Raw genomic sequence first — 12,278 nt, 5'->3', positions numbered from 1 at the left:
ACTACCAGCTTCTGCTGAGGACCTACTGTGCGTCAAGCACTGTGCTAGGCCTGGTGCCTGTAGTAGCCTCACAACACTGCAAGGTTAGTGTCATTTTACAGAGGAAGAAACGGGCCCAAAGAGTTTAGTGACTTGCCCAAGGTCATGCAGCAAACAAGAGGCAAAGCTGGAGCCTGTGCCCCCACAGACTGCCCCTCTCGGAAGCAACGTGCCTCCCATGAGAAAGAGGCAGGCCCTGCTGTCCAGAAGCTCTCCCGGTAGCAACACAGAGGTTGGCTGGGATGGGGAGCAACCCATTTGCTTATGCACTGCTGGTGGGACGGTGAAATGGTTCCGCCGCTCTGCAAACACTTTGGGAGTTTCTACGTGCACCTATCCCATGACCCCAAGATTCCAATCCTAGGTGTTTACCCAAGAGAAATGAATGCATATATCCACCTAAAGACTCGTACACAAACAGCGGCTTTATTACTAATAGCAAAAACTAGAAACATCCCAAATAGCCACAGATAAACAAACTGATGATAATACAGATAAACAAACTGGTATATCCACAGAATATAATACTACTCAACAGCAAAAAGAAACAATTTATAAACTACTGGTAGGTGCAGCAACATGGGCAATTCTCAGACATTATCTAGGCTAAACAAACCAGATTCCAAAAAGGATACCCTATATGGGTCCATCTATATGAAACCCAAGAACACACCAAAGTAATTCATAGTGATAAAGTCAGAAACAGACTGCAGAAGGGGATTTGACTAGAAGAAACTTTGGCAAAGGAGGTAGAAATGTTCTGTACCTTCGGAGCAGTGGTTACATGGTATAAACGACTGTCCAAACTCAGCAAAAAGAATGCCTAAGCCCAGCCAGTGTGGCTCAGTGGTTGAGCATCAACCTAAGAACCTGGAGGTCATGGTTCGATTCCCAGTCGGGGCACAAGCCCGGGTTTCGGCTCAAGCCCTGGTGCAGGAGGCAGCTGATCAATGATTCTCTCTCATCACTGATGTTTCTAGCTCTCTCTCCCTCTCCTTTCCTCTCTGAAATCAATAAAAATATTTTTTTTAAAAGAGTGCCTAAGACCTGTGTATTTTATTTTATGCTAATTATACCTTTTAAAAAAGTCTTCAGGCTAATGATGATAAAATGGAAAACAGATTAAAACATGTATAGTTCCAAAGTTGATTCCTCTACAGCAGCGGTTCTCAACCTGTGGGTGGCGACCCATTTGGCGGTCGAACGACCCTTTCACAGGGGTCGCCTAAGACCATCGGAAAACACATATATAATTACATATTGTTTTTGTGATTAATCACGATGCTTTAATTATGTTCAATTTGTAACAATGAAAATACATCCTGCGTATCAGATATTTACATTACGATTCATAACAGTAGCAACATTACAGTTATGAAGTAGCAACGAAAATAATTTTATGGTTGGGTCACCACAACATGAAGAACTGTATTAAAGGGTCGCGGCATTAGGAAGGTTGAGAACCACTGCTCTACAGTCTCTAATGAGATCCCAAAGAAACTCTGATTTGCCCGTTAAGGGAAATTAGATTTCCTTACTGGCATTAGAAACAATTTCCCTCACAATATTACCTACCTTACATTCGCCCAAGGGGTCCGTCTAGTGGACAGAGATGAATGACTCCACCAACCCTTCCTAACAAGCCCAGTTACAGTCATGACAGCAACCTGAGCCCTTCCACAACAGAGATGGCTGTCACCATGGCAACCAGAGAATGATGGGAACGGTGATGGGGAAGGGAGACAGAGCTTAAACTATGACTTAGAACTATGACTGCGTGGCAGGCTGTGAATGGCATATCCCTACCCCCCAAATGTCCATGTCCTAATCCCTGGGACATGTCGACGTTACCTTATGTGGCAAAGATGTTAGCATATAGCAGGTGAGATTACTGAGCCGGGAGATTATCCTGGGTGATTGGGGAGTCCACCACAGGAGTCCTTCCAAGAGGGAGAAAGAGGGAAATTCCTCACAGAGAGGAGGAACCAATGTGAAGACAGAGGCAGAACCTGAAGTGATGCAGTCACCAGCCAAGGAATGCCGGCAGCCACCAGAAGCTGGAAGAAGCAAGAAACCGATTTCCCGTTAGCGCAGTGGTTCTCAACCTTCTGGCCCTTTAAATACAGTTCCTCATGTTGTGACCCAACCATAAAATTATGTTCGTTGCTACTTCATAACTGTAATGTTGCTACTGTTATGAATCGTAATGTAAATATCTGATATGCAGGATGGTCTTAGGTGACCCCTGTGAAAGGGTCGTTCGACCGCCAAAGAGGTCGTGACCCACAGGTTGAGAACCGCTGCCTTCGAGTATCAGGTGGGAGAGCGGTCCTGCCAACACCTTGATTTTGGGCCAGTGAATCTGATTCCAGATTTCTGGCCTCCAAAACCATGAGAAAACAAATGTCTGTCTTAGTAAGCAATCAAATTTGTAGCCATTTGTTATAAAAGCCATAGGAAACTGCCTGGCTGGCGTGGCTCAGTGGTTGAGCATCGACCTATGAAACAGGTTCGATTCCTGGTCGGGACACATGCTGGGTTGCAGGCTTGATCCCCAGTGTGGGGCATGCAGGAGGCAGTCAATCAATGATTCTCTCTCATCATTGATGTTTCTATCTATCTCTCCCTTCCTCTCTGAAATCAACAAAAATATATTTTTTAATTGGCTATAGGAAACTAATACAGACTGCAAGCCTTAAATCCAGTATTGCTTCTGCCAAAAGTTTACATTCCCCCAATATCAAATCAAACTTCTAAGAAATATTCAAATCAATAAAAGGGTGTTTGTTTGTTTTCTTAAAAGAAAATATCCTGATTACCATGGGGTAGGCAAAGATTTCCTAAACAGGACTCAAAAAGAACCAATCGTAAAGGGGGAAAAATGAAAAATGTGACTCCATTAAAGTTAAGAATTTGTGTTTAGTAAGACACTTGATAAGAGGTAAAGTGGTAAACTATAGAGTGAGGGAAGATACCTGCTTTCTCTATATATGTAACGCCCGTTGTGCATGTGTCCATATATCCATCAACAGACTCCTATCCAGAATATACACGTAAAGAACTTTCACAAATCAATCAATAACAGCAGATACCCCAACATATAAACGGGCAAAGGATTTAAATAGCACCTCACAGAACATAACATCTAAATGACCAAGAAACACACAAATAGATGTTAAACTTCATTGGTCATCGAGAAAGGCAAATTAAAACCACAATGAGAAACCACCACACACCCACCCCATTGCTTAAAACGAAGCCAAGAGTGGATGCGGATGTGGCGCACCGGGACTCTCAGACACTTCTGGTGGGATTATTAACAGATACAAACACTTTGGGAAATTCTCGGGCAGAATCTAATACGCTGGACATCTGCAAACACTCTAACCCAATATTCCCACTTCTAAGCATACAGCCACAGAAACGCATACATCTGTGCTCTAAAACACATGGCTGCACTATTCCTAGGGCCAAAAACTCAATCTACAATCGATGTAAATGCATTTAGTATATTCACACAATGAAATAAGGAGCAGCAGTAGAAACAAACAGACCACAACTCTACCCAGCAACACGGGTGGGGCTCACACACATAATATTAAGAGAAAGAAGCCAGATACAAAGGATCACGTACTGTACGTGATGAAATTCAAAAAGAGGCCGGACTAGTCTACAGTACGGGAAGTCAGAATAGTGGAAACCCCGTGGGGGAAATGAGGGGTGGGGAGGCGGGTGGCTGCTGCTTCTGGATTTGGTGTGTTCCACTTATGAAAAGTCACTGAACTACGTACAGTGAGGAATTGTGTTCTTTTCCAAATGTATGTTAGACTTCAAATTTACCCTCAAAAATTCAGTTACTCAAAGGTTATGTGAAAAGGTATGAGCAGCTTTTCTTTTTCTCAAAAATGTTTTCAAACTTCAAAATGGGTGCAAATTCACCTTGGGGGTCGGGGGGAATAATAGAAAAAAGAAAAGAAAATATAAATCACCCATAATCCCACCAACCAAGTAAAGCCATGGTAACCATTTGGCATAAGTCTCCTCAAATACACATATATTTTTAAAAGGGGCGGGGGAGGAGAGTGGATCCCACAGGAAATGGCTGACACAGGCAGGAGCTCAATAAATATATCCAACCAGAAGTGAATAAATCCTTTTATATGCTGTTTTAAAGCCTAGTCAACACCCCTTTAATATTATTGTCAGGAAGATAGCTACAAACCTGAAACTAATACAAAATAATATTGAATGTAAACTGTAATTGAAAAAATTTAAAAATAAAATAAGTCATGTGTCCCTAAAGGGGATTTTGATTGTGCAGGCTCAGAACAATCCAGCAACCTAGGAAGCAAAATATATGAATGTTTCTGAAGTACACATAGGCAAGAACATAAAATCCAGAGCAGCGATTTGCAACCCTAGTATCACCCATTGCCTCTAAAAATTATTGGAATACTCAAAAAGCATTACTTTTAATTCAGTGGGGTTTTTAAAGTTAGTGTATGCCCCCGATGACTCTCCAATGGGTCAAGTGGTAGCAAAACCATGGGAAATCATGTCTAGGGGCTAAACCAGGGGTGGGCAAACTTTTCGACTCGAGGGCCACAATAGGTTCTTAAACTGGACCGGAGGGCCGGAACAAAAGCATGGACGGAGTGTTTGTGTGAACTAATATATATTCAAAGTAAACATCATTACATAAAAGGGTACGGTCTTTTTTTTTTTTTAGTTTTATTCATTTCAAACGGGCTGGATCCGGCCCGCGGGCCGTAGTTTGCCCACGGCTGGGCTAAACACTGCACCCTCAAAGCATGTGGTTCATGCAGATCAAGTTGGATGTAAGCCCTGGCTATTTGGTCACTAAAAGCCCACACTGGGTGGTTTGTGGCGGGCTCCAAGTCAGGGAGAGTATGTCACAAGAAAAGTAGACTTTCCGACCCAGAAGACAAAGACTGATGGTTGCAGAGAGCAGGGCAAATGATAAACATATTAAGGACAGGCTATGAGCAGGTAGAGAACCAAAATTTATAACAATAGCTAACACTGGCAAAACGGAACTAAATCCTGGTTTGATTTCTTCTCTCTCATTGATTCGTTTTCTTACTCCTTCAATAATATTTACTGGGCCCTTATTATATGTCAGATCCTGTTCTAGACATTGGGGATAGAGCAGTGAACAAGACAGACAAAATTATCCTGTCCTCAGAAAGCTTCCTTCTAGTGCGGAAGGACAAAAGAGTGAAATATTGAGCATGCAGGTGACAGTTAAGTGTGATGGAGGAAGGGGGCATAAGTTACTTCCCATAGAGGTGTAAGTGTTCGGGTCCAAGTTTTAAAGGTAACCCTTCAAAACAGGTCATCGTCTCCTCCCCAAAGAATTCTGCAGTAATTACATTAATGAGCCCCAGGGTAATCACAGCATTCAGAAAAATGAACCAAGAATGCTATGGACCAGAAAGGTCCATTTAAAAAGGGGCAAATTGAAGATCCAATAATAGCTACCACGTCTCCGGATGCTGCTATGCACTATTCTCAGCCCCTGATACACAGTATCTTCATTTCATCTTCACATTGAACTAATGAGAAGGGCAAAGGTAACATCATTTCAACAGATGGGGGGGAAAAATGGAAGCTCAGAGCAATTAAGGAATTGGCCCAAGGTGACACATGTGCTAAACGTGCTAATGTTTTCTCTCCTGTGACCTCTCTCTATGTCATTTATTTTGAGTTCTTCCTAAGGGCATGGTGATGGGGCTGAGAGTGCTACAAGTAAATTAAGGCAGAATATGAAACTGAATGTTAAAATGTAAGCTTTACAGCAACTTGAGAACATGAGAGAGGACATCAGAGAACAAACTGCTGGTGGGTGATTGGTGTGAAGGGCATTATCAAAGCATGGAAGACTCACCAAGAACTTTGTGGCTAGAGATTGTCAGGAACTACAGGCAATTTGAAAAGAAATATCAAAGGAAGATTCCATGAGGCCCAAAAGTGCAGGAAACCCACATGTTTGCACCAAGGCATTCCCCTGCCCTAGGAAAGGGTGGGCTCCTTCTACCTTTTGATTCTGCGTCTCCTCCACCACTTCCTGAGAAGATGCCCATGTGTTTTGTTCACTGGAGTAGCTCCAGCTCCTAGAACAGTGCCTGGCACAAAGTAGATCCTCAATAAGATAGTCTCTGAACAAATTCATGAACAGAAAAATGTTTCCTAGGTTTTCTCTCTATCCTTCTCTCTTTTCCTTTTCACAGATAAGGCTCTGCCTTTATAAGCCCCCTTGTGAAGGCCAAAGTGTGCAATCACAGAGCCATTATTAATCTCCTCCATATCACTAATGGACCCTCGGCCACTGTTCGGATGTGGGAAACATAACCCCAACAGCAAGACATTAACCATTATAAAGAGACAAGGCTTTGGAGTCTGTGGTAGACTAGAAAACAGTGAGTCTACTGTGGTTAGAACAATGAACATTAGCAGGTAGCTATAAAACAAACTCAAGATGAGACCTCAGTAGTGTACACAGTATATTTCACCTACATAGCTTGCATTCATGTAGGAATTATTATTATTATTATTATTAATTATCATTATTTTTACTGCTTCTCAGCCTTGCCTCTACCTAAATACCCCAGTGGATTTTAAATTATACAAAAGCATGAGTCATTCCAATTCATCCTAAATCCAATCCAAAGAATAAACCCTTTAATATACATTGCAGGTAAAATATAGTCCCCAAGTCAAATAACTGCCATCCAGGGTAAAAGTTCTGTTGGCCTCATAAGCTCCTTGAAAAAAAAAAAAAAGCATTAAAAGTGATGCTCTGGTCCTACACACGCTACCTATTCTTTACTAACTTTCAAGAATTAAAGGGGAAAGGGAGAGGCAAGAGCGGTTACTGGCGCTATTTTGTGAAATAAAAAGAATTAAAAGTTAAAGTGCAGCTTCCACAACATAGCAGATCTCCAAGAACACCCGGTGACTGGGAAAGTTCTCTATCAGTTCTCTGTCTATGGTATCAATGTGCAAACAACCCAGTTTCCAAACTTAAGGAGTCATCTTCCTCCTAGTTGCATTACATGTAAATGACTGCCTGATAAATTTCAGCTGGAAGCAATCTTAACATTTACACACCATGGACAGGGAGAGTTGACCAAGCAATCTAATCTAACAGGCAAAGAACTAGAGCTCCCAGGGTGTGGTTCAAATTTCACAAGCATCCCTAAGGGCCCCAAGTCCTAAGATCCAAGGGCTGTTAAAGGCGGGACAAAAGATCTCATCAACCACTTGTATTTGCCTCTGGCCTGTTTTGTAAAACAATGTAAACAGCAGTGTCCCACCTGCTCCTTTCAAATCTTAACACCTCAAGTGTGCTGGGAGCCCCTTCCCTGCTCATCCCCATCCGGACACGTGTCCCTAGTAGGCTTCCCAACTTCGAGGACAGTCAGCGGGGAACTTCCAAATGAACCTAATGGGGATTATTATTATTATTATTACTATTATTATTATTATTATGTAATTAAAATAGCAAACTGCCCATTCCGAAAGGGAAGAGATTTACTTTTTTAAAAACTAAACTTGTGTTGCAGAGATTGGAGGTCCTAAGCCACCAACTGGGCAGAGGGTAGCACGCGCTGGAAGGCACTGAGGATAAAGTAGCAGGTTTTTGTTGGTGGTGGTGGTGTTTTTAAACACTGAAGTTTTAGATGAACTAAGTTATGGAGAGAATTGCTGTGATCGGACCAGACGTACTAATGCCTTTCATTCGGGCATACAGCACGTCCCCTCTGCCTTCTTTTCCCAGCCGTTCTTCAGGGGTGCAGGAAACCGCTAGCGGGCAGGGCCCGGGACCAGCGCGCTCCGCCCGCCGCTCCAGTCCCTGCAGGTGCCAGCGCAGAAGAAAACCAAGGCTCCCGCCTCCCTCCCTGCTGCCGCGGTACAGCCCTGGGGTGGGGTCACGGCGGGCCCAGCCTGAGCACCCCACCTGGAAAGGAGCAGCGACAGCAGGGAGGGCACCCGCGTGGAGACAGCACCCCGCTCGCTGGTGGTACGATCGCGCACGCACACACTTGCACGCACACACACACTAAGCGGCGCGCGGGGAGGGGCGCGGGCGGCGGGCACGGTACCTGTTCTGCCAGCCCTGGAGGAGGTTGGTGTACTTGCTGAGCACGCCCTCGAGCGCCGGCTCCCTCCGGCGGCCGTCTCCCCCGGACGGGCTAGCAGCCACCGAGCCCGGGCTGCTGCGGCTGCCCCCGCCGCCGAGCCCGGCTACCGCCGACCGGCCGGAGATCCCCCGGCCCGCCAGGGAGCAGGAGGGCGAGGAGCCCGCCGAGGTGGCGCGGCTGCTGCTGCGGCTGCTGCTGTTGCTGCCCCCGCCTCCGTCCGCGCCCTGGGCCGCCCTCTCCATGGCCCGTGCGCGCCCGGAACCCGGGTGCCCGCCCGCCGCGGTGGCGGCCCCCGCGCTGGGGCTCCGAACGCGGTGACGGCGGCGGCGGCTGCTACAGCTCCGGGCGCCCGGGCCGCGCGTGGCTCCTCCAAATCCCGGGGAAATGCCTGACTCATACAGGAGGAAGAGAAGGAGGCGGCGAAGGAGAGCTGGGAAGGAAGCCAACGGGGCTGGATGCAGCTGTGGCCGCCCCTCCTCCCGCCACGGCCCCGGCCCCTCCCTTCGCACTAGTTTCCCGGGCAAGTTCGGAGCGGGTGGCCGGTTTGGCGAGCCCTCCTCGGGTTCCTCCTGCTCTTCCTTGGAGTCCTAGGGGTCGCTCAGGCCCCGGGGCTGAGGGCGCTCCGGGGCGCTGATCATCGGGGCAGGCACGCCCTGTCACCCCTGCGCTCCTTCTGTCGCCCCCTCCCGGATCCAGAGGGGTGAAAGGGAATCTCTGCGCGTCACTCCCCCACCCCCAACCCACCGCGGGACCTGGAGGGAGTGGCGGCCCCACCCACCCTGTCCACCCGGATATGGACCTGCCGGGCCCAAGCCAGACTCACACTCCCCTCTTCCGCCCTAAGCCTGGGCCAGACACAGGTACACAGTAACCTAGAAATGAGCATCGCAGGTGGAACAAAATAACAGGGCCGAAGGTCAGGATCTCCGGCGTGTCCAGTAGGGGAGTGGGAAGGGAGGGGCGGGTGATCCTCACAGGTAAGCTATCCTGGGGCATTTTCACGCGGTGGAGCTAAATGGAGTCCGGCGAGAACACTCAGGTGCCTGCAAATGCCCCCCTAAACTGAATGGCCGAGCCACCTTACTTGCACACCCCAATCCCCACCCTGATGACCACACGTAAGCCTGGTAAATCAGCACCTACACGTTCTATACAATGCCAAGCAGCTGCGAACCAGAGACTCTAAAACGGGTAAGACTGCCCCGAAATCAACAGATGTTTACACAGTGAAGCATTCTGTGTTGGCTGTAGTTTCTGTCCCACCCCCACTGCAACTAAATTTCTAAACTTAAAATTGTTGCTCTTTGGCAAAGGTAGGTGGGATGCGCTCTCTCCACCCCACTAATAATTTTTGTGAATATAAATATCCAATGCAATCTGGAAGTTTCTAAAATTACCTAGAAAATCGCTTTGAGGAGCTCAGACACACCACACACACAAGATAACAAAAACAAAGGGTGATAGATTGAGTGCTGTTCAAAGGATCTACAAACCCATAAAGTAATACAAATAATTCAATGGTTTAAAAAATTACTACAGGGAATAGAGTCAGCTCTCATGAGGACAATTCCCCAAGCCAGATCCCTTTCTAGCTTCAAGTCCTTCCAGGAAACTTTCAGAGATGGCTTTGCTCCAGAAATGTTTGTGGAGAAACTTCTGGGGCTGATGAGAAGTGGCTGTGCCCCTGAATAAATTACAATTCTAGGTGCCTACACACTATAGAAAAGAAAAGTTTACCCCAAAAGATTGCATGGTAGAAAGGACCAACTTTGGAGCCGGGGAGAGCTGAGTTCAAATCTTTGACCTTAGTTTTCTTACCTGGAAAATGAGACCACTGATACTACTGGCTGTGATGAATTATGTGAGAATGTTTATTTGCTCGAAATATTTACTGCCTCTGCCCTGGCCAGTATGGCTAGGTTGGTTGAGCATCATCCAAAGGTCTCTGGTTCAATTCTGGTCCAGGCACATACCCAGGTTTCGGTTTCAGGTTCTATCCCCAACTGGGGTTCATATGCATACGGGAGGCAACCTGATCACTGTTTCCCTCTCAATCAATGTTTCTCTCTCTCCCTTTCCCTTCCTCTCTCTCTAAAATTAATAAAAACATATTCTAAAAAAGAAAATGTACCACCTCTTCCTATGGAATTGCTTTGGCCAGTGGAAGGTGAACAGAGGTAGTATTGGCCACTTCCAAACATGAGCTTTAAGAGCCGTCCTGTGGTTCCAGCATCTTTCTCTTTTCCTTCTGCGAGGTGAGCAGCATGTTCCAGATCATTTGTGTCCTCAGTGAAAAGACACGTGGAATACAGCAGAACCAAAGCCAATTAGCATTAGCCATGTCACATGTGCAAAATGTTTGTTGTAAACCACTTGGATTTTAGGAATCATTTTATACCACAGAATAACTTTGTCTAAACCAACTTATACACCAGTCAGCATGTGCATACTCATGAAGTCCTTCACTGACATGAAGACTGAGGAGGAGAACTATACTAGTGAATGTCACTTATAATGTGCCCAAACAGCATGCCTTCTGATGGGGGACTGCCAGTCTCCTGTTAAAAAGGCAGTGACATCATCTTACTTCCTATTATCTAACCTCTGCCACCATTACTCCATCCTACCCAGCCAACCTGCGGCTGGATGAGCTAACACAGCAAATTCTCACTTTGGACTAAAATACTGAAACCCTTGAGACAGTCCAGTCGAAGGGGGGAGGAGCTAAGCTGAAAGGAATTCTCAAGTCCAGCGTCTTAGTCTGTTCAGGCCGCAATAACAAAATACTGGGTAGCTTATAAACAACAAAAACGTGTTACTCACAGTTCTGGAGGCTCGAAGTCGGAGATCAGGGTGCCAGCATGGTCAGGTCCTGGTGAGAGCCCTCTTCAGGGTCCCAGACTTCTCACTGTATCCTCACATGGCATAAGGGGCTAGGGAGCTCTGTGGGAACTCTTTTATAAGAGCACAGATCCCTTGTTTCCCATACAAACACACTGTTATCTGTGTCCATGAGCTATGCATATATGCATGTAAGTTCTTTGGTTAATCTCTTCCCGTCCCCCCCAAGCCCCTCCTGTCTGAGAACTGTCAGTCTGTTCCAGGCATCCATGCATGTCTCTGGATTTAATTTGTTTGTCAGTTTATTTTGTTCATTAGATTCCACATACAAGTGAGATCATGTGATACTTGTCTTTCTCTGACTGGCTTATTTCACTTAGCACAATGGTCTCCAGGTCCATTCATGCTGTTGCAGAGGGTAAGAGATCCTTCTTTTTTACAGCTGCATAGTATTCCAATTGTGTAAATGTACCACAGCTTTCTTTATCCACTCATCTACTGATGGGCACTTGGGCTGTTTCCAGATCTTAGCTATTGTAAATAACGCTGCTCTGAACACAGGGGTGCATATATTCTTTCTAGTTGGTGTTTCAGGCTTCTTAGGTTATATTCATAAAAGTGGGATCTCTGGGTCAAATGACATTTCTATTTTTAATTTTTTAAGGAAACTCCATACTGTTTTCCACAGTGGCTGCACCAGTCTGCATTCCCACCAGCAATGCACTAGGGTTTCCTTTTCTTCACATCTTTGTCAGTACTTGTTGTTTGTTGATTTATTGATAGTAGCCAATCTCGCAGGTATGAAGTGAGACCACGTTGTAGTTTTAATTTGCATATCTCTCATTAATGACATTGACCATTCTTTCATATGTCTATTGGCCATCTGTAGGGGACATCTCTAATACTGTCAAAAATAAAATAAAATAAAATAAAATAAAATAAAATAAAATAAAATAAAATAAAATAAAAAACACCGTAAAAAAGAAAAGAATACTGATCCCCTTCATGAGGGCTCCACCCTCATGACCTAAGCACTTACCAAAGGCCCTACCTCCTAACACCATCACTTTGGACATTAGGATCTCAACATATGGATTTGGGGGGGGGGGGCAGGAAAGGGGAACACAAATATTCAGACCATATCAGCCAGAATGGATCATGAATAGGCCATCTGTGTGGGATCAGAAATGGCGTAGGAGGTAAGTCAGGAGCAAGAGGTAGGTGGAGAGAAAA

General features: G+C 45.6%; 1 protein-coding gene across 4 annotated transcripts in view; it reads right to left on the bottom strand.

The window, feature by feature from the left end:
• Positions 1-8,586, bottom strand: part of OSBPL10 (oxysterol binding protein like 10) — a 210,927-nt gene extending 202,341 nt beyond the window's left edge. For 2 of the 4 annotated variants that reach the window (XM_006087580.3, XM_014454805.2), the window contains exon 1: positions 8,166-8,583. In XM_006087580.3, coding sequence (XP_006087642.1) covers positions 8,166-8,446 — 281 coding nt within the window. In that variant the 5' untranslated portion in view covers positions 8,447-8,583. Of the gene's footprint in view, positions 1-8,165 lie in introns of all 4 variants that reach the window. The other 2 variants (XM_023752952.1, XM_023752953.1) reach the window with 2 other exon arrangements.
• Positions 8,587-12,278: the final 3,692 nt, after the last annotated feature.

The sequence above is a fragment of the Myotis lucifugus genome, unplaced genomic scaffold (genome assembly GCF_000147115.1).
Source record: "Myotis lucifugus unplaced genomic scaffold, Myoluc2.0 scaffold_39, whole genome shotgun sequence".
Lineage (NCBI taxonomy): Eukaryota > Metazoa > Chordata > Mammalia > Chiroptera > Vespertilionidae > Myotis > Myotis lucifugus.
This window is presented reverse-complemented; position numbering and strand designations above follow the sequence as displayed.